This window comes from Pongo pygmaeus, chromosome 5 (assembly GCF_028885625.2).
Source record: "Pongo pygmaeus isolate AG05252 chromosome 5, NHGRI_mPonPyg2-v2.0_pri, whole genome shotgun sequence".
NCBI classification, from domain to species: Eukaryota; Metazoa; Chordata; class Mammalia; order Primates; family Hominidae; genus Pongo; species Pongo pygmaeus.
In genome coordinates, this window is record NC_072378.2 from 110,273,083 (window position 1) to 110,299,908 (window position 26,826).

At 43.1% G+C, this 26,826-nt stretch overlaps 1 protein-coding gene across 3 annotated transcripts in view; it reads right to left on the reverse strand.

Moving 5' to 3' along the window:
• The window catches only part of METTL24 (methyltransferase like 24), a 121,676-nt gene that overhangs the window by 77,753 nt on the left and 17,097 nt on the right, over positions 1-26,826 (reverse strand). For 2 of the 3 annotated variants that reach the window (XM_063666497.1, XM_054490471.2), the window contains exons 2-3: positions 8,156-8,254; positions 683-822 (exon numbers count right to left, since the gene is read on the reverse strand). In XM_063666497.1, the coding sequence (XP_063522567.1) occupies positions 683-822; positions 8,156-8,254 (239 nt within the window). Of the gene's footprint in view, positions 1-682; positions 823-8,155; positions 8,255-15,352; positions 15,467-26,826 lie in introns of those variants that run through there. The other variant, XM_063666498.1, reaches the window with a different exon arrangement.

Below are 26,826 nucleotides of genomic sequence, written 5' to 3' on the forward strand. Positions count from 1 at the left end.
ACTGTACATAACATTTCTAACATATGGCTGGGTGCAGTGGCTCACACCTGTAATCCCACCACTTTGGGAGGCCGAGGCAGGTGGATTGCTTGAGCTCAGGAGTCCAAGACCAACCTGGGCAACATGGCAAAACCCTGTCTCTACCAAAAATACAAAAAATTAGCTGGGTGTGGTGGGTGCATGCCTGTGGTCCCAGCTACTTGGGAGGCTGCGGTGGGAGGATCACTTGAGTCTGGGAGGCAGGGGTTGCAGTGAGCCGTGATCATGCCACTGCACTCCAGCTTGGGCGACAGAGTGAGATCACCTTTCAAGGAAAAAAAAAAAAATCTAACTTTTTTTTTTTGCTGCACACAGTAATATTCTTCTGTCTTTATACAAAGGATGCTCTTAGTCTAGCTGGAAATCACTGGTTTCACCAAGAGGATTATCCGCATGATGAGAATGGGGGCTTCCAACTTGCTACCAGCAGAATGGGAGGGGAAGTGCCTCTGACCAAGGAGACCTCGGTGATCTGTACATGCCTCCAGTTACACAACAGCCAGATCAGTCTGAAATGATGACAGGAGGCAAAGCATGGCACCTGTTATACACTGCAACCATTTCTAACTTTGTATTGCTGAAAAGGTCTGAGCTGCCTGAAGCAGTGTTTGTGTTTTCTTTTGCTGTAAAAAAATGTACTCACCCTAAGGAGTAGAGGCAGCACTGCTTGTTGCGGACTTGATGAGCTAAATTGAACCTGTCGTCAAGACACACTGACCAGGGCTTGTGTGTAGGACTAGAGTCAGTAGCCAGGCTGTCTGTATTCATGTGATTGCATGCAATCTGTAAAGATTGGAAATCAATGTGAATAATTTGAAATGTTGGATGATAAATAGCAGGTAGGGACTTACTGCTTCCCCATCCCTGAAAACCATAATGGGAAAGTTATAATCTCTTCCACTGCTAACTACTCCCCTCCCCAAGGGACCACAAGACTGCTATAAAGTGTTTGGAGGAATTTCAATTACCAGATAATAAGTAATCTCATGGAGACTATATGCAGGTTTGGAGAGAGGTTAAGAGCTGCTGTAGCCATGTGTACAGCGTGTGCAGGAGAGAACACATCAGGAGCAAAAGGTGGGAGGAGCGGCGGTGTCAGGAAGGCTTTGTAGAGGGGTGCTAGTCCTAGAGGATGAACCGAGAGGCTTGGACCAAGAAGGGCATTCCAGACACAGAGAACAGTGCTCACCATGCATAGACGTCTTCGTTATCCCTAGAGTCCCTACTATAAGATGTGAGGCACACTCATAGGCATAGATCTCAGAAGCATACTCCCAAGATTAGCTATCCCTTATTTCAGGCAGATAAGGTGGGGCCACTAAGGTCCAGAAAGATGGCAGGTGTTATCCAAGGTAAACAGCTGATCATGGGTCAAGTGAAATTAATAGGCAGTCCCTGCTGATAAGGCAGTGTTCTTTGTGATACACTGCTCTAATGTGCTTCCTCCTGGAGGAGAAGGGCAACAGCCCCAGGCAGGAGGCTCTTCCTGAGCTAACAGAAGCACTTTTCTTAACTCATCCATCAAAATTAGATAAGAAAACCAAAGGGAATGTGTGTGTAAGTCAAACAGAAGCAAGTCTCTAATTTCAACTGCACACAAAACAAATATACTTCATAAGGGATTCTGACTTGTGTTTGAGGCTAGTACATTTCGCACAGCTGAGGCTGTTGAAACCAAAGAAAATAAGGAAAATAAGTTCTGTGGCCAAGATATTTACCTTACTGAGCAACAGTATTTTCCCCCAATCCCTTAAAACTCTCATAGTCATCATGATGCTCCATGAATGCAGCAGCTTTTGCTGTCACAGCATAGACTACAGACCACTCCAGATGCAAAGAATGTTTTGAAATTCATTGCTTTCATCCATTGGAAAACATTAACAGCAAGCAATTTTCTTCCTAAGAAGATATTCTAGGGCCGGGCATGGTGGCTCATGCCTATAATCCCAACACTTTGGGAGGCCGAGGCAGGAGGATCGCTTGAGCCCAGGGGCTCGAGACCAGTCTGGGCAACATGGCAAAACTTCATCTATACAAAAAATACAAACATTAGCCGAGCATGGTGGTATGCGCCTGTAGTCCCAGCTATTCAGGTTGAAGCTGCAATGAGCCATGACTGTGCCTCTGCACTCCAGCCTGGGCAACAGAGCAAGACCAGACCCTGTCTCAAAAAAAATAAAAAAATAAAAAATAAAAGAAAGAAAAGGAAAAAAAAACATATTCTAGGCTTGCCTAATCCTTTAACTGATTTTCCGAAATTTTAATTTAAGAAGAGCATATCAGGTGGAGCCTATTCGACTAACACGGCATCTTCATTACTCTTGCTATCCCCTCCGGCTGACCTGGCAAAATCATCCTGCACTATTTATCAGTGAATGTAAGTCTTCTGCTAGGATTTGGACATCTCAGAGGAAAGCTGAAAAAGTGAAACCCCTATATATCTTTTCCTTGAATCCACTATTTTTCTACTTCTCTATCTCCAACAACTGTTTAAAGGACAAAATAATCAGAGAAAATGGAATTGAATCTTTTCTCAAGCAACAGCTACAGAATACATTTATTAACTGGGTGCGTCCACATGTTAATTTGATAATTCATCTCCTACTCTTCTCCCACAGATAAATGGAAATTATGTCTCTGCCTGGCCACCTCCTATTCTCCACCCACTCACCTAAGGGAAGAGAAGTTGCTAATCTAGTTAGTTAGAACTCAGTGTGTTCATTGGACCCTGTTCTGCTAGTGGACAGATTACTGTGCCTTAAACATGGGCACCTTCCTGAGCTCCACCTCCAGTGGGAAACTAGTTAGTCCAGGGCAGCTCTGTGTGTCCCCAGAGCATGCCCGGACCTTATAAGCCTGAGCCATCTGCTTCGGGGAAGTCTCCTGGGATATTTTTATTAAAGTAGTATGATGATCCCCATTTGCTATTGTTCTTTGTGTACATGTCTCCCTAAACACCTCCATAAAGACAGATGAAGATGTGATGTTTGCAGGTCCTTGCTCATCATTCCCTCCTAATGCCATCCAAACCTAGCTCTAACCTTTCCCACAGTGTTTCTCAACATGCGGTCCGCCTACATCAGAATCACCTGGGAGGTACTTAAATGCAGATTCCTGGGCCCCCTCCAGATCTACAAACTCAGAATCTTTGAGGCTGATACCTGAGAACATGCATTTTAATAAGCTCCCCCAGGTGATTTTTATGCAGATGGCCTCTTGAGTTTACTGGAGGCCTTTTGTAAAGCCCCAGTGAAAGGTTCCAGCCTAGTCACATCTCTGCCTCACGAAATGAAAAGAGGCTATACTTGGGCCAGAGCTTTAAACTGAAAACATCAGCCCCTCTGACTCCCACCCCTAACAATGGGCTGAAGGGGTTAGCACTGACAGTTAGCCAGAGGCCTCCAAAAGTCAGGTAGGTGTTGAAGATCCAGAGTGAGGGCTTTCAGGTCCAGCTGCTCCTCCTTTGCTAAAGTCAGGAACTAGGGTTTTATTTTATTAAAGATGACACTTTGTCTACTTTAAGCATTTCTTCTTATTCTACAGATTTCATCTTGGACAGACAATATCTCTATTGAAGAGACATTCTTTTTCATTCACTCCCCCTGATAACGTCCCCTCTTCCTTTCTTAGCTCAGAAATAAAACACAAGGGCCGGGTGTGGTGGCTCATGCCTGCAATCCCAGCACTTTGGGAGGCCGAGGCAGGCGGATCACACAAGGTCAGGAGTTTGAGACCAGCCTGGCCAGCATGGTGAAACCCTGTCTTTACTAAAAAAAATACAAAAGTTAGCCAGACATACTGGCATGTGCCTGTAATCCCAGCTACTAGGGAGGCTGAGGCAGAATTGCTTGAAACCGGGAGGCGGAGGTTGCAGTGAGCCGAGATTGTGCCACTGCACTTCAGCCTGGGCAACAGAGCAAGACCCTACCTCAAAAAAAAAAAAAAAAAAAAGAAAGAAAGAAAAGAAATAAAACACAAGAATTATTCAATTTTAACCATTTATTAAACATCTCATTGATTGACATTAGCTTTTGTAAACAAGTGAAAGTCCTCCATAAACTTCTGCTCCTAAAAATTAATTAAGTATTGATTTTTCAAACTTTCTAGTTAAGATTTATGGCCAGGGCTTCAATAAACTCTCTTGTAAGCAAAATAAATGAGGGCAGTAACTTCTAGCTAAGTTCCAACTCAACTAATTATGTTCTCTGTCTCTCTTTAATTCCCCTTGTAATTTTAGCCAAATAAAGCAAATTAGGCCTGGACAAAGGAAAAACTATTTTATGAAATGTTTTTTAATTATTTAACTTAAAGGGATCTAATTTATTTTCATTTCATTTTGTATCCCAAAAGCTTGAATGGTATTTCTGCCAACCCATAAGTAGAATCTGGCAAAGGGAGCCCTTAAAATTTTGGAACTTAAGAATCACTTCGATGATCTGCATGTTTACAGAACGATCAACTCTATGCTGTATGTTTATACAGTACCACTATTTTTGAAAGACTCGAGGGCAGAATTGTATACTTATTGTTTTTATCCCTCTGTGTGTGTGTGTGTGTGTGTGTGTGTGTGTATGTGTGTGTGTGCGTGTGTAGCAGTAAATACAACAGATACTATTGTTGTAAAGTTATATTCTGAATATCCAGAGCATGGGTTCTTATTCTTAGGTTATTCTTACAAATTGATAGATGGGTAGATAACTAGGTAGAGCGGTAGAGATGGATGGATAGATGGATAGATAGATAGATAGATAGATAGATAGATAGATAGATAGATAGATACATAGATAGATAGATAGATACATAGATAGACAGAAAAACAGGCTTTAAAACATATTTTATTTTTTCTTTTTAAAAACAGCCACTGTTGCTTAGATTAATTTTATACTGCAAGGCGTGTTTTCTGGAGGCATATGGTTTGGGGGTTGCCATGAAAAGCTGAATCTGGAGACTTCCCTTATAACAGAGCACTGTATTTATGATTTAACTATTTCTTGTTAGCAGCAGACAGTGTACCACGGACTGCAGAACTCTGTCGTGTATCATGGTCTTTCACATTGAAAAAACAAAACAATAGTACCTAATTAAACTGAGCTTGATGTTCCGCACACTCTACCCAAACACCGTATCCTCTGGGATTTCATTTAAAAATGCACGGCCCCAACCATGCCTCCAGGACCACAACGCACAAGTCTAGGGGTGCCACGCCCATTGCTGTCTCATGCCATGCTGTCCTATGCCTTATGCCTCTGCTCCCGGGCTCTCCCGGCCTAGGAAGCTTTCCCCACCCATCTGTCTGCCCCCTGTTAGAGAACACCCAACTCTCTTGCACCCTAGCTATTTACCAGTGTGGAGGGGTGTTTTATTGAGGCTTAATATCCCAAGGCCCGGCACAGTGCCAGCCATAAAGCAGGTGTTCGACAAATACCCTCTGGATTGAGGAATGAATACATCAGTGATGCACATACCAAATGCTGGCCTTGCTGTACAAGCTTGAGCACAGATTTGAGGGAAGTATATTTCTTAATGTTAAAAAGCAGCATAAGAGGATGGGGGTGGAATTCGCATTAGTACCTTCAGAGCTTTTATTTTTTTCCTTGCCCATTATGACTCACTTCTGCTAACTGAAATTTTTAGGTAACAGTGACTCTAATATTCTGCCAGTTTTGTAGGCTTTCATTGTCAAGATGAGTTCTAAATGAGGCATAAGCCACAAAAGCAACCATAAAGCTTTGCATTACATACAGAGGGGGAGAGAGCATTGGTTAGTAAAAGATTCTGATTAAGAACCATTTAGTGTCATCTCTGGTGACTCCCATCTGCTGGCCTTCTAATAACCCGGAAGTACATCAAAGCACAGAACCTTATCTGGCTAAAATGGCCCCGCATTAAAAACCATTGTGAGGTCCGGAATTTTACGTCATTCTTTCTGGAGGACAAAAATCCTTCTAGTGAGCTTCAACAACAAATTCTCTATTATCGCTCATCAAGCTGAATAATAATTATACATCCAGTTATCCACCTTCACAAAGAGTTAGTTAGATCCTTAAGGGCAGAGACTATATCCTCAGGGCCCAGAACAGTTCCTGGCACCTTGTAGGCACTCAAAAATACTTGGTTAATAACCATTCTATACTACTCTGTGCACAGTACAAGCTCACAGAACTGGGAGGGACCTTAGAAATAATTTTGATACAATCTCTTCCATTTCAGGATCAGAACAAGGAGAGCCAGAGAAGCAAAGTGAAGTACCCAGGTTTACAAGATCAGACTACAGAGGATGCTTCAAAAAAAAAAAAAATTTGGCCAGGCACAGTGGCTTATACCTGTAATCCCAGCACTTTGGGAGGCTGAGGTGGGTGGATCTCCTGAGGTCAGGAGTTCAAGACCAGCCTGGCCAACATGACAAAACTCTATCTCTACTAAAAATACAAAAATTAATCGGGCATGGTGACAGGCTCCTGTAATCCCAGCTACTCGGGAGGCTGAGGAAGGAGAACCACTTGAACCCGGGAGGCAGAGGATGTAGTGAGCTGAGATTGTGCCACTGCACTCCAGCCTGGGTAACAGAGGGAGACTCTGTCTCTAAAAAAAAAAAAAGAAAAGAAAAATTTTCTCCTCTCAGCCCATAGTTTCTGGGAAAGATCCAAGAGAGATCTAAAAATGACCATTTCATGCCTCAATAGCTTCTTCTAAGCAAACATGCCTTGTATAAGTTATGGAACATTAATATGAAATACGTATAGAATGGAATTTAGTAGCTTGCATTACGTAAATTTATTTTGGCGAGTGAAGCCCATAGTTCTCAAATCCAATTCATAAAATTAAAACCTCTTATTTTTTTCTGGAGCCTTTAAGGGCTTTTTAAAATCACAGTTAAGAGGTCCAGATTCTTATCGTTCATGTAAAATCAAACTACAAAACTAAAATTTCAGTATTTTAATTAAGTCTGCCTAAGTCCATCAAATTAATTTGTAGCAGCAAAATAAGATAAAATCATGACAAGCACAGGGACTAATTCAACAGCCCATCACTCATGATTAATTCAACAAGCTTTTACGTCCATGTTTGGGTGACAAATACTAAAATTCCTATGATTGTCTCAGTGCATTATATGATAAACGAGACTTTCTTTTACCCCTAAACTAAGTAACGTCCTAAAGATCTAGAAATATATTCTCTCCTACAGAGGAAAAGTGCTTTGCTGCCAGAGAGGCTGGGGAGGAGAACAGGAATGTCAAGAGTGGGCTTGAGGGAGATTCTAAAAATCCAGGATCCCCTGTGCAGCACCAGCTCCACTGTGCAGCTTCCTGAGTGAGCCTCTGTGCAGCTCACAGGCAGTCTGAGCTGCTAATTTGCTAGCACCTCTCAGTTCAGAGCTAAATTTCCCTTGGGCCTTGATTTCCTTTTCTGTCTCTCTTTCCCCCTGGGATCAGGCAACTTGAGAATGGAACCTCCTGATTAACATGTCAAGAGCCATAGACTCTCCTTAATGGACAGTCTCTTTGCCTGCTCGGGGCACTGGCTCAGCCTGGAGCTGGGCAGGAGCTGCCACAATGTGTTAAGTCACTAATAAAGGCCTGTGCTCAGTAATGATTTAAAGTGCTCTGAGATAGAGAGCCTTTGGATTCATTAACTCCTCAGCACACTGCCTGCAAAGCCTCCTCTGCTCTCTTGCCTAGTGCATCCCTGGCTGCCAAGCATCTGTGACAGAAGAGTGGAAAGGCAAGTTCCCCCAAATACAAAATGGTGCTTGAACCTCTAGATGATGGTTTTGTTTTGTGACATACTCGACTGCCTACTCACGGGGACCAATCTGTCATTTCAAATGGTTTTCCAAAGCAATTTTCTAAAGTGGATCTTTAAAACACTTTGGGATGAATCATTTAAACATTTCAGGTTGGTGACACTCTTGGAGGAAGGAACATGCCCTAGCAAATGGAAGGCATCTTATCTGCCTCCAAGTGAGTGGATGAGTTTAAGCAACAATGCCTCTGAACACACTTCCCCATCAAGTCCTCATCAGGAGTCGCTGAGAACCTCCCCACCTCCTTCTTTCAAAAGAGGCAATCAGGATCTTTCACATTCTTCTCTAACTCGTTTGAGCCTGAAACACAACCTGGGTGGTGCTGATATATCTCAGGAACCTCCAGGCTTCTTCATCCAGGGACTGAGCAGAGCCTGCCCAAGGCTGGAGATCTATATGCCACCGGGGACCCTGCAAGAGACAGAAAACATAGGTTGTGTGTAAGGAAGGAGGAACTGGGTGGAAGGAGAGGGACACAGTATCAGAGAGGAAGCAAGGCTGCTTTGGCTGTCAGCAAAACACACACATGTGCACACAGGCAGCAGGGGGCTCTTTGCGAGCTGCTGTCATTAAGGCCACATCAGTCACAGGGAGACAAATGAGGCCTGAGACAGCCCAGCTCCCAGGTTAAGCAGGAGAATGCAAAGGCCCCAGGACTGTCTGACTCTGCATGTATGATCAAAGGCAAACTCCACTTGACCCCACTGGGCTCTCCCTTAACTGCAGCTTATTTTATATGACACTGTGCTCCACTGGGAAAAGAAACTCCCTTATCGACAACAGTCTCCCAAAGCTTACAGCTTCAAGAATATGTGCCTCTCTAAACAAAGCACCATAATGCTGGGGGCTAGTCTCTGTTCTGGGCATTTTTTTTATCTTCCTCAGTGCAGGGAGATGGGGCCATGGCCCATGGCTGCTGGGACCCTGCACAGGCAGAGCAAGGACCCCAGAACTGTCATCACCAGGGCTGGGGAGGGTGGCTTTCTAGCACTGTGAGGCAGCCACCACCTGTTAGCAGAGGTTAAGAGGTGCTCCCATGAACAGAGTGGTTAAGGATGACCCGCTCAGTCCCCTTTTGCAGCAAGGATGGGTGAATGAAGGGTTGGGGGGATGCAGTGGTCTGGAGAAAGCAAAAATGGGAGCCCCTCCAGTAAAAAGGGGGCACTAGTCAGGGAATCCTTATTAGAGCTCAAAACTCCCTACCTATAGTTGTCAGCACCGGGAGACCTCCAGGAGGTTCGCTGCAATTCCCAGGGGTGGGGAGGGCTCATGCAGGGTGGGGAAGGGCTGGGGGAAGGGAGAGCTCCAGCAGCTGGCGGGGTCAATGTCCAGCGCTAGGAAAGGCTTTGGGTGTCATAGCATAGGTTTCCTGCAGTGTAGTGAGAATGGGACCCTAAACACCTTTTTATGGTGAGGAAGTAGGCAGGGGAGGGTTCTAGGGGCAAGATAAAGGGATCATTCATATATACACGGTGTTCTCCAGTCAGGTACTGTGGTGGGAACTGTCTGCACCCAAAAAAGAGACATCTAGACAGGCCAGCCATGAGATGCTTTAGTACAAATGTGGTTTGTTGCCCCTAGATGGGGTGGCCTAGGTGACTCGGGGTTACATAGAAAACAGGGAAGTAGTGGGGAACAAGGTTAGTCTATGTGAAGCCAGACCATCTGGGTTTGGGGAAGAGGAATCCATTCTCACGTGGGGGTCTGAGATCAATGCAAGCGCTTTGGAAGTGATCAAGGATGATTCAGTTTCGGCATTATTAGACACACACCACTGCAGAATCCCTGTAGAGCCCACAGTCTCACATCCCCACAGCCTGTACTGCCCTTGTGGGGGCTGAGCCCCATGCAGTCCCTCTAGATTGAAGGAGGCCTCCCTGGTTACCCGCAGGCTGCCTCTTTTTTCAGGAACCCATAGGGCAGGGCCAGCTGTATGGGCATGCAACCTGTGCAGTCTTAGGAGGCCATGCTCAGTTTAATGCTCTGCTGATGCTGCCTCGAAATTCTTAGTAATTTTATTACTTTTTTATTACTGCTCCTTGCAGAGCAGGGCTAACTCACAGGCAGTGTGCCTAGAGTCAGTCAAAATTCTTAATAATTTTTGAACAAGAGGCCCTGCATTTCATTTTATACTGGGCCCACGAATCATGTAGCCAGTCTTCCCTGAGGGACACCTTCTGGAAGAACAGCCTTTTCTTATAGCTCTTCTTGTTCTGTGCAGGCTGAGCAGGCAGAGACTCTAGTAACAGAGCTGGAGAACATTAAGTCATACATCTTCCCAGTTAATGCCTCCCACACCCTCATTTCTTTTTTCCTTCTCTGAATTCGATGTTGATTACCATTTGGTCAAACAATATTTATTGAGCCTTAGCCACTCTGTGCCAGGCACTGGTAAATACAGATATGACTAAAACCCAGGCTCTCCCAAGAGGCACTCATGGTCAGGTGGGGGAGACAGATATGTACAAAATAACTTCGATAGTAAAATGCTAAAATATTCAGGAGAGTCGTTCTCTTTAGGAAATTATTCGATTCTGAAATCATAAATTATCAACACATTTAAACACAAATGCCTCCAGTCCTGCTTGGTCACATTGACAGAGTGAGTGCTTCCCAGGTTGTTGCAGCAGCCAGCACAGCAACATGATGTCCCAGGAGCACTCAGCTAGGCCCGGGGTTTAAAACCTCCCACTTCACTGTCATGGACCACTCACAAGGGCCCCGAGCATCTGGCCCAGGAGTCCCTGGATGAAAATGATGAAGTTCACATGTTATGGTTTTCCTCAAAATCAGGAGTTGGCAAATCTTTTCTATAATGGGTCAAATAGCCAATGTTTTAGACTTTGCAGGCCACACAGTTTCTGTTGCAACTCCTTGCCTCCTGTTGTAGCTCAAAAGCAGCCATAGTCAGTAAGTAAACAAATGGTTATGGCTGTCTTCCAATAAAGCTCCATTTACACAAACAGGCAGCAGGCTGGATTGGGCCTGCAAGCTGTAGTTTGCTGACTCCTGCTCCAGCTGATTCTAATTCAGATGTAGGCTGGCCTAGAAGAGGGGGTTTACTGAAATAATGCAAGGGAGACAGACTATGATGTTGTTGGGGCTCAGAATATGATTCCCCAAAGTCTTGTGCTTTGGCATGGTATGAACTTTAAAGTGTTGTAGGACTTTCTCCTTAGTTCAGGTAAAATGGGGTCTTTGTCAGATGACCATGAGAGACTGGGCTCACAGACACTTTGAAGGGTGAGATAAATGGAATTTACTGGGCAAAAAGGAAAAAAAGGGAAACAGGGACTCTCAGCAAAGCAAAAGTTCTGCTATCTGGCTTCCTGCCTCACAGATTGAATCCCAGTTTCCACCCCAGAAGAGGAGAGGCCGGGCTCCTCCCCACTGCAAATGGTGCAAACTTCCCGGGGGCTCTGGCCCATTATGCACTCCTCCCAGTGCGCAGGCTGGTCAGAGTTTCTCTCAGGTCCCCTTTATACTTGGCTGTCTCAAAAGGACATTGGATGGGCCTCAAAGGCGAGTTCTCTCTGATCTTCTGTGGCCCTCCTGTCTCCCACTCCTCTTTCTTCCCCAAAGTGAGTTCTAGAAACCAGAATTCCTCTTCTGCAAGGCAGGTGAGAGAAACTGGAGACCCTCTTCCCCAAAGCAAGCCATAAAATCTACAACGGTCACTCTCTCCCTTCTCCCCAAATACCTTTGTTCCAGAGGGATCTTGCCCCATACCCAGGAGGAAGAAACACTACACAGAGAGACCAAGAGGAAGCTGAACAGACGGGCCTTGCTGGGGTTCCCCGCTCAGTCTATTACCATTAGATCAGACCCTTTTGTCCAATCACACTTCCACGTAGCTATCCATCTTCATGGAACCTAAGCATTAAAATAGATCATTTTCCCTGCATCTCTAGGTCTTCATTTCTGAAGACTTCCATGTCATGTAAAACTTTGATTAAGTAAATTTGTTATGCTTTTCTCTTGTTCACCTGTCTTTTGTTAAAAGAGGGTTGGCCATATGCTTATGATGAGTGAGGAACGGTATTACACCTAGATTATAACCAATGTTGTCATCTGGGTGACTTGGGCAATCAGTCAGGGTCCTAGCAGGATCCAGTGGGCTCATTCAAACTGGCTAATTTGAGAGAATTTAACAAAAAGACTATTTACAAAGGTGTGGGCAGGGCTTAAGGAAACCAATAAAGAATAAATAATGCAATACCTGTGTCTGGTAACACCGGAGAGCCCTTACAAGCCTAAAGGGAACTATATGGAGAAGTCTGTAGTATAGGAATACAGCCAATCCTATTACATACTCCACCCTGTCTTCCCCACCCACCAATCTCCTGCCTCCTATTGGCCAAACTCAAAGGGAAAGCAGGGAAGAGTGAGGCTGTGCTTGGTCCCTGCAGGTCAGCCTCCCGGGGTGGAGCAGGGTGGAGGTTGGGCCAGCAGGAGCAAATGGAAGGCTTCTTGTTCCAGCATTCTTTGGAAAGAGGCAGTGAGACTTGACCAAGGAGTCATTCATTCATTCAATGGGCATTTGTGCCACATGCCAGGCTCTGTGTTACAATTTAATATAGGCCACAGCTATGTAAACCAATAAATGCCATAAAGGTTATAGGGGCTCTGACAGAGATCTCTACAGGGTACACTGGGGGCACAAAAAGGTGCAGCGCCTGAGTATTACTCCAAAATAAATGCCTGAAAATACAAAGGCAGAGCGTGGGAAGCAGTCTCCACTACTAGAAGCCCAAAAGCACATGAAAGGTCTTTCCAGCATTATTAAAGAGACATCTTAAACACAGTAGTAGCATTTAACCTGAGTTAACATACAAAAGTAACTTCACAGATCAATAATTTAGAATCCATATGGTAAATCAATATGGTGAAACTATAGAATTATCTTAAGGGTCCGCAAATAGTATTCTTCTTGCAACCTAATATTTTTCATTTCCAACTGAGTGTTGACCACAAAGAAGCTAAGCACAGCAGCTGGAGCAGTGAATAATGTTAAGTTGAGGAGTCTCAGATGGGGATATAATAGAAACACCGCAAATAGATGCCCTCAGAAGTGCTCTGGCTTAATGCTTTGGTTGAGCTGTTTAAAAAACATTTCACATAAAGCAACGTTCTTATTGGAATCAGTCTGACAGCAGTTTGTGATTATTTCCCCATGGAAACCACTAGCTTTTATCATCTCTTTCAATTATCATTTGTCTTAATTCTCTAGAGTATACATCAACATTTGTCCTTCCCAAATTCCCACAAAGAGAATACTCTGAGCACCTTAAAACATCAATGGCAGGTTAAATAGAAAAGGACAAAAATCATCTTTCCCTTTTTAAAAGCTTTTTTTAATCATTGTGATTTTACTCCAAACAATTCCCTAAATGCCAGGGTCCATTAAATGCCTATCATCCACATGCTTCAAATATCAAGTGGCCATAACAACACCACCCCTATTGCTCCCAGGAGGTGGGAACGTGGATTCCCAATCCTGCCTGCCACCTGTACTTCCTCTTCAGACAGGTAAAGCAGCAGCTTAAGCAGAGGTGGCTGGAAATAACATCATTTTGGATTGGTCTGTTTGTCTGTCCCCAGCAGGCCTGAGCTGAAATGTCAAATGAGGTATTACAATGAGTTGCCACAGAGAAGCAGCTTTGTTTCTGAGCTTCTGCAGGAGTGGGGACCCCCTCTATTTCTAAACCACCAGGGCATTCATACAAAGGGGCCTGCCCCACCTCAGACAAGCATTTCTCAGGGCAGGCGTGGTCCTGATTTCCAAGGTAAGGAAGCAGCCTCCTTTCAGTTTTGCAAAGGCCTTATCTGGCACCTTGTCCAGAAAATGTGCATTGAAAAGTGAGCAGGCTTCTTCTAATGAGAGGCAAATGTTTTCATTACTAGAGAAAAATTCCAAAAATTCAGATTACGGACAGCAGAAGATTCCATATGCAACTAGCTCATGTTATTTAGTGGCTATTTTGCAGATATCTGAGATTCTACTTCCCAAAGGGTAAAAAGTGATCACTGAGTCATTCAGTGCATGGAGATAATGGATTTGACTCAAAAAGACTGCAACAAGCACAGCCATGAGGCTTTGGCATATTTTTATCATTTGTGATCTCAGCATAAAGTTTTGTTTCTTGAAAAAAAGAAAGTGATTCTCTCAAGCCATGAAGCTGAATTCCAAGATTTTACTCCTAAAAGATAATGCCAAAAAAAAGCAATCTTTTAAAATACTCCTTTGCCTACCAGCTTACACTCATGTACATAATAGAAATATATTAATTCAAGACCATGTAGCATTTAAAAACTTTACAGGAAAAAAACCAGGCCCACTCATGACCTAGAAAAGAGAGCTATCGATTCTGTGTTATGCAAAAGCTTTCTTTGTTGTAAAATTTGGAATAACAGCTTCCTCCTTCACAGACCATATCCTCACACCCATGAATGACCTTAGGCAGCCCATGAAGAAATTACCAAAAAATAGTGCCACCATCAGCTTTACAAGCATGTTTCTACATTTTTTGTATAAAATAAACCAAAAGGATGCTTCTAATGCCCCATTCCTCTGTGTTTCAAGGCTACAGTCCTTTCGAGGATGAAATTATATGATGACTAATGTCAATGATCAGTTTCTTTATCATGATAGATAACTGATAAAGTGTTTGGGATATTTTTTATAAAGTTTCAATACTCCCAAATGCATGTTCCCACCCCAGTGAGCTCCTGAAGGGTTTTAAAACCAGCAGTTTTCTGCTGGGAAAGATGGCTAACCATCAATTCTGTGCATCACAATTGTGTGCGTGGAAATGAACAAGGAACTAGGTTGTGAGTCCTCGACTCCAACTCAACAATAAAGTGAGTGTGTGTTGATGTGTTGACAATGGAGAAGCCTAAGCTTTCTGGGAGAAACAAATCCAAAACAAGTAAAATAGATTTATTTAGCAATTTTGCTGCAATTTTGTGCTAATTAAGAGCATCTGTTAGTGGGCAGGAAACAATGACTGAAGGAAATTGTTTATTCCTTTTTAGAGGGGGTGGGGGTGGGAGCAGTTGGGGGAGGGAGAGGCACAAAATGGTATCTGGACAGAACATGACTCTAGCCCTGGCTGAGGCTGTGAGCACTGCCGTTACGTTTCTGTAACGCCCTCAGTGTGTGCCCAGCGCTTCTGAAGGCTGCGGGGGGAGTGCCGGGTGCAGTTCACGTGCCTTCCCCTCAGCATTCTCCCGTAATTGGCCTGTTTCTCAGACCCGGCCCTGCTTCAGAAAGAGCAAGAATCAGTTATACATTGTGCAGTGATGTTTAAAATTCAGGTAACCCATGCAAAAATTTCATTTAAAAACAAAGGATCTCAGTTTCCGTTCTGGGCAAGCACACTCCCACCCCGCGCCTCCCACGGAATGCAGCAGTAAAACCTGGACAGAATGCACAGAGCGGTTATTTGAGGAATCTGAAAAGTAAACAGTAGCAGGCAGATTGGAGAAGAAGACCAGAATTCAAAGTACCTCTAAACTAGGAGCCAGGTCACCATTGCTTTTCCTTCTGGTATCCTGCCCGCCCCTACTCTAGGCTGCCTGGCACCGGTGGTGGGCACTGGCGCAGCCAGGAAGCACCAGGAGCAGCCCCGCAGTTCAGGCTCCAGGAGGCGGGGCGTCTCCCGATGCTCAGGGAGAGTAGAGGAAAACCTCACTTTTCCTCCTTTTTTTTCCTTTCTCCGTTCTTGCAAGTAATCCCACTAAGATGGTAGAAGCCACAGTGGGGACCTGAAGGCACCTAGAACTCTATGAAAATGGAAGTTTCCTCTCCTATCTGAGGCAGTGGACCCCAGACAGTGGGGTGAATCCTCATGGACTATTTCTGTCTCTCTCTTCCCGCAGCTTGGCCTTGGACTCAGGCACAGTCATAGGAAGTGTGAAGCAGAGCGTAGGCAAAGCAGCGGTAAAAGCTCAAACTTTCTGGTCATAGATTCAAAAACCGCAGGGAACTGGGTACTACCGCGGAAACCGGGAAGAAGGAGTAGCTTGGGAAGGCAGCCCCATTAACGGGTTTGTAAAGCACCTGGGCTCACTCTAGAACTGTACATGTGCGGATCTGATCCTGCCTGGCACAGCAAAGACTGAGAACTGAGCTAATAGACGGACCTCTGGAGCTAACAGACAGACCTCTGCCCAAGCCCCAGACTGGCCAGTAGGTGGGATACACATGGGACAGAGGTGAAACCCCTACAGAGGCTTTGAAAACAGAGCTGACATGGAAATTACAACTCACAGGAGGCTGGTGGGAACTTGAGGCCTGGACCCAACCAGGATAACTGCCTGTTAAAACACATATATCGACATTATCCACAGTATTTAAACAAAACTCGGCCTTATTCAAATTTTCAGGATACAGTCCCAAACTACTAAGCATATGAAGAATCAGGAAAATCCCAACTTATGTGGGAAAAAGACAATCAACAGATGCCAATGTAGGCCTGATACAGATGTTGAAATTTTTGGCAAAGACTTAAGAGCAACAATTACAAAATAATCCATGAAGTAAAGGTGGACATGCTTGAAACCAAGGGCAACATAGAAAGTCTCAGCAAAGAAATAGGAAGCATAGGGAGCCAAATGGAAATTCCAGAACAGAAAAATACAATAACTGAAATAAAATCTCAGGGGATGAATTCAATACCAGAAAGAATTTGACACAAGAAAGAGCCAGTGAACTTGAAGACAGATCAATAGAAAGTATCCAATGTGAAAAACAGAGAGAAAAATTATTGTGGGCAGGGGGTAAAGAGACTTGGGGACCTGTGCAGCAATACCAAGAGGTCTAGCATTCATGTCACTGATATTCCAGAGAAGGGGAAGAAAGAATGCAGTGCAGGAAAAAAAAAAATTAAAGAAATAATGAGGCCAGGCACGATGGCACACACCTGCAGTCCCAGCCCTTTGGGAGGCTGAGGCAAGCAGATCACTTGAGCTCAGGAGTTGAAGGCCAGCCTGGGCAACATGACGAGACCCTGTCTTTACAAAAATACAAAAATTAGCTAGGCATGGTAGTAAATCCCAGCTGTAATCCCAGCTACTCTGGTGGCTGAGATGAGAGGATTGCTTGAGACTGGGAGGTCAAGGCTGCAGTGAGTCATGCTGTGCCACTGCACTCCAGCCTGTGTGACAAAGTGAGACCCTGCCTCAAAAAAAAAAAAAAAAAAAAGGAAGAATGACTGAAAGACCCCCAAATATGATGGAAAATATAGCCTAATGATTCAAGAAGCTTTGCAAACCCCTCAGAGGAAACCTCGAAGAATTCCACACCCATATGTATCATAAGCAAAGTGCTGGATATTAAAGACAACAACAATAAAAAACTGAGCCTCTGCTAATCTTGTGACAGACCCAGTAGTGAGCCAGGGTCAAAACGACAAGGTGAGAACGGGCAGAGCCAGCCCGTCCCATAGGAGCCTCTTCCCCTGAGGCCCCCTCCCTGTCAAGACCCAGCTCTCTCTCTACAAGCCCATCTGCTAAATGTCTCTGGCAGCAGACAGCAGGCATGCTGAAATTCAAATCCAGAGCGCCAATCTGCCGCCTCTGCAGCATGACACAGAGGGTAGGCTGGGAGGCAGGGGAGCCAGAAATCAAATCAGCTCTGACAAGAAAAAATGCACTATAATTCGAGCAGGCCCTGATAACTTTTAGGAAGGAATAAAAAATATAAGACAAGAAGGAATAAACACTCAGCTCTGGATTTATCCTCTAAGTTATCTTGATAAGTTGGAAACAGTGGCTAAACAAATTTGAGTTGGAGTTTGTTCTTAAACTGACATCTTTAAATTCACCACATTTTCTGTGTAGGTCAAAATGGCTGAAATGTGAGCGAGACTGAAACACACCAGGGGATGGCTAAGAGAATAAAACGTAATATATTTTAGATTTTTATCATAGGCAGTAAAAAGACAAGCCATATACCTAGAGTGGATCCAGTGAAAGCCGAGGTTTTCACTTGTTTTCATGAGGTAGAAACTATACAGTGTCTGCATACGTAGTAAAGTTTCAGATGTCAAATTACGGGTTTCATTGAGGTAGCACATCAACCTGGAAAGGAGGGACGAGTTTCAGTTTTCTTACGAAAGTAAGTTTATATAAGAATGTTTGGGCTGGGCACGGTGGCTCAGGCCTGTAATCCTAGAGTTTTGGGAGGCTGAGGTGGGAGGGAGGATCACCTAAGGCTAGGAGTTCAAGACCAGCCTGGGCAACAAAGCAAGACCCTCATCTCTATGAAAAGTTACAAAATTAGCCAAGCGTGGTGGTACCTGCCTGTAGTCCCAGCTGCTTGGGAGGCTGAGGTAGGAGGATCGCTTGAGCCCAGGAATTCAAGGGTACAGTGAGCTATGGTCGCACCACTGCACTCCAGCCTGGGCAACAGAAGGACATTTATCGGAAAAAAAAAAAAAAGAAAGTGTGCCTAAGAAAGCAAAGGGAATTTAGAAAAACACTAACCATATTTGTAAGGATTATCTCTCTCTCTGCCTCTTCTTGTCTCTGTCTGTCTCTCTCACACACCCTGCCTCCACATGTATACACACCCTATTCAAAATACATAAGGTTACCTGGACTTTCTGAAACTCAGAATCCTAAAAGTTTAACATCATCTGAATCAACACCAATCTGCTATGTTCATCGACTTACTTCAGTCAGTTACCCTTCCCCCAAACATTTACCAGCCCTGAGACATCAGTGTATTCAGGAGGAAGGTCTGCTGCACCCCTATAAACCCATTTCAAAGATGCTTGGGATCCTGAGTTGCTGTTAAAACCAAAGGGAAATGGGGGTTGGCAGAGGGTGGGGAGGACATAAAAGCCACCAGTTTGCTCCAGTTAATGCTTCTTGCCTTGAAATTTTGTCTGTCGATATTTGTAAACTGTGTTTTTATTTGAGATTTGTATTTTATTGGCATTTTTTTCACTTGATTTTTATTTTATTATATTATTATTTATTTATGTATTTTTTGAGGGGATCCTTGTTCAGGCTAGAGTGCAGTGACATGATCTCAGCTCACTACAACCTCTGCCTCCCAGATTCAAGTGATTCTCCTGCCTCAGCTTCCCGAGTAGCTGGGATTACAGGTGGGTTCTAATTTTTGTATTTTTAGTAGAGATGGAGTTTCACCATGTTGGCCAGGCTGGTCTCAAGCTCCTGACCTCAAATGATCTGCCCACCTCGGCCTCCCAAAGTTCTGGGATTACAGGCGTAAGCCACCACGCCTAGCCTTGATTTTTAACCTATGTTACTTTGAATACTTCATTTGTATACAGCACTTAGTTGATTTAATTTTATAAACTTTTCCCTTCAATAGTTATATTTCTTGATAACTGACACACTTAAGTGCATTTACATTACTTTATTTATACTTTTATTTTGAGGCTTTTCTTTTTATTTTTCCCACCCACCCTCTACATGTTGTCATTCTCAGATTTTCTGTATTTCATCATTTTTAATAAGAGTAATTTAGAAGTTATATATTCTATTTTCATTTTAGAGTAGTCTTCTCTATAAGTAAATAAGCCAGACAGAAAAAAAGTGGGGAGAGGAATGGAGACGAGAACAGGAAAAGGGGGGCTTGAGAGAAAACAGAGGAAAGGGGGGTCTTCCCGCAACACCTGCACAGCAATCTCCATCTTCCCCACAAGAGAACCTGCAACCCAGGGGGTCCACAGGGCTCCCCGAGGTCTCTTTGGTGGCTCTCAACCCACATCAGTCTCAACTTCATTCAAACCAGGGAAAGTGTTTCCTTTCCAGGCTCTAAACCAGAAGTGATTTTTATCACGGAAAAGAATTAAAATGCCTCACCTAGTCAGCAAGTGCAGGAAAACAGAGATCGTGGCAGAAAGAATGCATCCCAGAGGCCACAGAGAGCACCCAAAACACAGAGCAGCAGCATCCCCAGCCACCCCAAAGGCTGACAAAGGGACAGAGGCCACATGTGGCACAGGACATTGATGGGAAGCAAAGCCTTTCTTGGAAACCAGTTGAAGACACTGGATGATGCTTGAATCCTCTCCTCCGAGAGAGGACAAAAGCAAGCAGGACATAAAGTGCTCTGCCATGAGTAGACAGGCCCAGGGGTTGGGGGATGGGGGAGAGCAAAGCCACACACCATTTACCACATGGTTAAAGACTAGCAGTGGTTTCCTCATGAGGCTATCACATCCCACTGAATATGTCATTGGTTGCACATAACCATGCATGTATACATGTATGTATTTCTCAGTTCTCAGCATTCATTCATCCATTAACTCTTTTGTCATTTTCATATTGTTCATGTTTCATACTGACCTATCCTACTCTCTTGCCCTTTGACAGTGATACAGTATTTGGTAGTCTCAGTAAATCCTACCTGACAATTAGAGATAATGCTCTGGTTCCAGGACATTCCTTGCATGATTCTATATTTATAGAACATTTTTCTGTCTGAATGCACTATAAGTTATAGTGGCTGACAAGTTAGGAGAAGCCACATAAAAGCTTCTTTTGAATCTCTGGGAAGCTGCCACCAGGGCAGAACAAGGCAGGCAGAGTCGACTGGACTCCTCTGGAACCAAAAGTATTTCAACCTCAACCCTAAATGGAAGGAAAAATCCACGGTCTTTATTATGAAGTGGACTTTTTCAGGGACATGAAGAATTGCTGAAGGAAGCAGACCTTTTTGGAAGTCAATCCATTCTGATCGGGTTTGCTGCTGTGGAACTCTCTGGACTCAGGATTCTTTGGTGAATGGGAGCAAGAATCTCCAAGGTTAGAAGCGAAGCTGCCAAAGTGGCAACTGACCTCGGCCCAGGCCCCTCTCCCCATTTCAGATTGGAAATAACGAGAGTACAGGTGACAAACTGTACAACATAGCACATCTAAGCTGATGAAATCTTGAATATATTTCTTAATTGTATGAGAAATGACTAATATTCCTTTCATTAAAGAAAAACAACCTTCCATCCATAAGTAAAAATTTAAAATGAAAAAAGCAGTTACAGAATCCAAAAGACACAAACAATTTCAAGCTTTAAATTTTACTTGCTTTGTACTTGTAGGGAATCATTGTATTTTTTTTTTATGAAAAAAATGTTTAAGACTAGGGTTTCACTATATTGCTCAGGCTAGACTTGAACTCCTGGACTCAAGTGATCCTCCTACCTCAGCCTCCCAAGTAGCTGGGCCTACACTGCACCTATTGTACTGGTAGGGGGTCTTTGCATTAAAAGAGACCTTAATAATAATCAAGACTAGCTGCTTCATATTATAATTGAAGAAAATGAAGTTCAGAGAGGTGAAATGACAATGGCAAAGTCACCCAGGTAGGAGGTGACAGTGATGGATTCTGGCCCAGGCCTCTAGGCTGCTGGTCCCATACTTGCTCCACTACCCCATGCTGCCTCCATCCCAGGTCTGTGTTTTATCTTCCCCAAAGCTAGTTGATAATATAGACAAGGCATGCCCAGTAGTATTTCAGAAAGGATTCCCAGGTAAAAACCAAAATGGCTGTCTTGCACTGATAAACTCAGTGCAACAGGTAAGAAATCCATGAAATTCTTTCTCCAGAAGATACAGAACACACTAAAAAGTTCACTAGTGGTTCTGAAAATGTCATGGAGGATGAATCCTTAGTGAGTTAAAAAGGAGGATTAGAATGTGTCAGGGGAAAGGATTTGGGCCTTTCTGATGAGTGGCAGTGGTATATGTAAGTAGAGGCAGGGGCCAGCCCGAGTCCCTGAATGACAGCAACAAGCTGAGACCTTGCCTCTCATCCCTACCAACCCACACTAGCCATGCAGCATAGCAAGAAATAAAAGTTCTTCATTTTAATCCACTGAAATTTGAAATCAAACATCCACGTGAATGTTTGTTACTGCGTCATAACCTAGCCTATCCTGATTCATGCAAGCACCTCTAAAAGGCACTTGATAAAAGATGGTTATCGGCCAGGCACGGTGGCTCATGCCTGTAATCCCAGCACTTTGGGAGGCCGAGGTGGGCGGATCACGAGGTCAGGAGATCGAGACCATCCTGGCTAACGCGGTGAAACCCCATCTCTACTAAAAATACAAAAAATTAGCCAGGCATGGTGGAGGGCGCCTGTAGTCCCAGCTACTTGGAAGGCTGAGGCAGGAGAAGGGGTGAACCCAGGAGGCGGGGCTTGCAGTGAGCTGAGATTGCGCCACTGCACTCCATCCTGGGCGACAGAGCAAGACTCCTCCTCAAAAAAAAAAAAAAAAAAAAAAAGATGGTTATCATTTGCTGGTGAGGTTGCAGAAAAAAGGGAACACTTACACACTGTCGGTGGGAGTGAAAATTAGTTCAACCGTTAGGGAAGGTAGTGTGGTGATGCCTCAAAGAGCTAAAAGTAGAACTAATATTCAACCCAGCAATCGCATTATTGGGTATGTACCCAGAGGAATATAAATCATTCTACCATAAAGACACATGCAAGTGAATGTTCACCACATCACTATTCACAATAGCAAAGACATGGAATCAACCTAAATACCCATTAGTGACAGATTGGATAAAGAAAATGTGGTACATATACACCATGAAATATTATGCAGCCATAAAACAGAACAAGATCATATCTTTTGCAGGAACATAGATGGAGCTGGAGGCCATTATCCTTAGAAAACTAATGCAGGAACAGAAAACCAAATACTGCATGTTCTCACTTAGAAGTGGGAGCTAAATGATGAGAACTCATAGGCACAAAGGAGGGAAGAGCAGACACTGGGGTCTACTTGAGGGTAGAGGGTTGGAGAAGGGAGAAGAATGGAAAGATAACTATTGGGTACTAGGCTTAATACTTGGGTGATGAAATAATCTGTACAACAAACCCTCGTGATGTGAGTTTACCTATGTAACAAACCTTCACATGTACCCTAGAACCTAAAATAAAAGTTAGAAAAAAAGAATGCACAGAATAATAAAAAAGAGGTGGTTATCATTATGAATGTACCCCTACAGCACTTTCCCAATGCCACACCATCAGAGATTGAATGGTAGGCTGGAACAGACCATTGGTCTTATGCAGACTCTTGGATAGGGAAAGAAAAGTATAACCAAGGACAAGTCAGTGTCAAGATCAGATTCAGGGAAGTGAGGAAGTTCCCAGATAGACCATAAGGAAATTCCAGTTACAAAACAAATCCTGTTGCATCATGACCCTAACATACTTTTCCTCCTGCCCAGAATTCTCCCACTTATTCACTAGTCAGTTCAGATTCCACTTATTCTTCAGACTCTAGTTTTAGTTCCACATATTCCCTCAAATTTCCTAATCCTTCAAGCCTCTACTATGTGCAAAATAGACCATGCAAAGCAGGTGCTTCAGCAATTATTGCTTCAGCAATTATTACTTTTACTTCCCATTTTATACTCAATCAAACATTTGGTATAATCTGTTTCAAGTGTGTCAATCTTGTTTCTCTAACCAGACTACAAGCCCTGTGAAGATGCCATGTGTTCTACTGCTTTTACAGTCCCCCACAGAAATGATTCCAAGGGACATTTTTACACTGATTTAAATGCCAGGGAGGAAAGAACATGATATAATCCTCAGGGCTGAGGACAATTTGTTTTAAAGACTCTGGAAGAAAGTAGGGAAATTCACTAACTGGACTTTATAGTAATACCTTAATCTAGCTAAATATACATACTCTTTCTTTGGGTGGAAATAAATTATTATAAACCCTACATGTCGGCTGGGTGTGGTAGCTCACACCTGTAATCCCAGCACTTTGGGAGGCTGAGGTGGGCGGATCACCTGAGGTCAGGAGTTTGAGACCAACCTGGCTAACATGGGCAAAACCCTATCTCTACTAAAAATACAAAAATTAGCTGGGCGTGATGGTGCATGCCTGTAATACTAGCTACTCAGGAAGCTGAGGCAGGAGAATCGCTTGAGTCCAGGAGGTAGAGGTTGCAGTGAGCCAAGATCACGCCACTGCCCTCCAGCCTGGGCAACAGAGCAAGATTCTGTTTCAAAAAACAAAGCCAAAGCAAAACAACAATAACAAAAACCCCTACATGTCTTTGATTCAGCCTTGTTCAAATTAAAATTAAAACCAGAGATGACAAGTAGTTTAGCAGGAACCCTAAGAAAAACTACAAGGAAGCATTTTTGAGAATTTAAAACACTTCATTAAAAATTAGCATTTGTTTTAATAGATTAAAAAGTTAAGTATTTACATACCAGTTATCATAAACTTTAAGCTAAATCTGCATAAGTTCTCTACTTGAAATCATTAAGGTTAGGTTTTGTCCAAATCGTTTAACAGAACTGAGCTAATTAGTCTATAATATTGAAAGTTAGCTTTCATAATTCCAAAGACTGTTTGTATGTAACCTTGCAACTATCAATATTTGTTACTGCAAATTTTATTGGTTAAATGCAGAAAAAGTAGTTGGTAAAGGTGAAGATGAAAACAGTGTTTGTCATGGGAGGTTGATCCCACAGAGATGACCTCCCAGAGATAACCTCCTGGTCATAACTGTTCTGGTCTACTTCTAATCATTCATCCTGGATAGTGATGTTGTGCAGATTCTCTTAAAGTTAAGTAAGTGCATTCCTCCTTACAGGAATTTATTTTACAAGTAAAATAAAGTAGCTTCAGTGTACCTTAAAACATGGTGCCACAACTTTAATTTTCTTCAACACATATTGCAGTAGAAGCACTCTTAATCTGTCTCTACAAAACCAACTCAGAATTTTCCCTATCTGTGTACTCCTGCTGCTAACAGCTTGGTTCTTTCTCCCCCTAGGAGTCATTTGGCTTGCTCCCAAACCAGTTTCTATCAGTTGTACAAGTTATTGAAATGACATAATTTAATTGAAAATTAGGTAAACCAATGAAATGTGTGCATAGAAAGAAAAAGAGTTCTCTTTCCTATGAAAAAACAAGTCAATAAAGGCTAGGTGCCATTTCTAAATACTGTGCATTAGGTATGGGTGAGGTAACTGCAAAAAAGAATAACAAAACCACTAAAATCTGGAGGTGTTCTGCACTTAGACTATTTTACAAGTGTCAAATTCTTGTTCCACTTTGAAGCAACCAAAACTGGGAAGGGTGGGTGATATAGTATAGATGGCTTTGTGCAAGAAAGATCAGAACTCCAGCCAGGGGCAATACACACAACAAAAGATTGGCAAACAAATGTACATGTATATGTTTTCAGTTAAAATAGATGGTCTATGTATATGTTTTTGTGATTCACTGTTTCAATCATATTTTATTGTATATAACTGACCAATTACTACAGATTGGTGACTTTGGATATGGGGCTTCTACTCAACTTGTCAATTAAACGATTGTAGAGATGACACAGTGTATAGATAGAGACAGTGCCATGTTATTAATTAACTTAGAAGATGCCAGAGTAATGTTGGTGCCTAGCTGGAGGAATATGAACATAAACCAGGATGTGGACAAGGTTGAAGAGATGACCCATAACTTCCTTTACATTTATTTTCTCAAGAAGCTATGAATTTTCCCACCTTTAAAGACTGTTTTAGCATTCATCATTTTAACAGCATAGAACAAGCACTTATTTACAAACGAAACAACACAAAAATCAATAGAAAGGACGAACCACTGGCTACTGTCCTGAAAAGAAAACACAACTCTTCTTCAAGGTCTAACTTAAGGAGTCCAAGGCGCTCACACATCTGGCACAACAAGGATGGAGCTAGGCCAGGCCTGGGGTGCTGAGGGGCAGGGGCATGGGGGTGGAGAGGAGGGGTCCTGACTCTAGGGGCTGTTGTCCAGGACAGTAGGTCCACCTCCTGAGGGTTCAGCCCAGACAGCAGTGAAGTGATTCCTGGAGAGAGAAGCCCATCACACTGGGGCAGCTCTCAGTTAAAGATGAACACCAGTTACTGAACTCTCTACCCCAAGTTTAGAAATCAACCATCACAACCATCCCTGGCCATGTCTTAACCTGGCACTCATGCCTCCCTGCCAGAGTGGTCCATCACAGGAGCCCTGGGCTAGGGGAGAGCTAGGTATCTGTAATCTGAAAACTCCTATGGCCAATTCTGACCCACTCTTCATGAGCGACCTTCATGAGAATCATGAATCTGCTGAAATCAACTGCAAATGAATGTGCATGTGTGTAAATGTTCAGTATTCTGGAGCACTTGTCTACAGCTTCCATCAAATTGTTTTCATCAAAATTTTGTAACTCAAAAGCATGGAGAACCACTGTTCTGAACTCAGTTCAAGTCTTCACCGTCCTGGTTATCTCCACAGTATGGAGGAAATCTGCGATGAGGCTGAACACAGCATTCCCCCGTTCACAGCCTTCCTGCTGTACGTTCTCTCTCTATTTTTTTTTCCAGACTCCAATCTGTTCCTCTTTCTTTACTTCTATTTTTACATTGAAAAGTTTGGGTTTCAAAATAACTATAACCTAAGAATTCCTCAGATAAAAGACACAGAAAAGTAAATTTCCAATTTCCCTTACCCTACTTCTCACATTCCTGTATGGTTTTATTATTAAAAATTTTTTTTCAAAAAAATGAAGGGCACTTTATGTCTGTTTTTCCTATTAAGTTAATGGCTTGAACAAATATACACGTATTTATTTTAATCGTCAGCATCATGGCTTACCTACATTTTTAAAATAACAAATTATACATATAGATAGCACTCTTTTCTCCCATGTCTTGTCTCAACACATGACCATAGCAAGAAAGGATACAATGTTGTACATGTTAAACAGGCTCCAATCTGTGCTGGTAGTTTGGTTTTATAAATAAGAACATTCCCTGTCCAGGAATAAGGCCCAGGCATTTGGATTTTCCAAAACAACTGTCTGTAACCAGGGTATCCAAATAAATTCAAGCATTTCAATTTCAAAACTGATGTAGCTATCTGCTCCTGATGGAGGTTCCTCTAAGTGCACATTAGTTAAATAAGCCATTTTCTGCTATTTCTGAGCAAAATGAATATTCA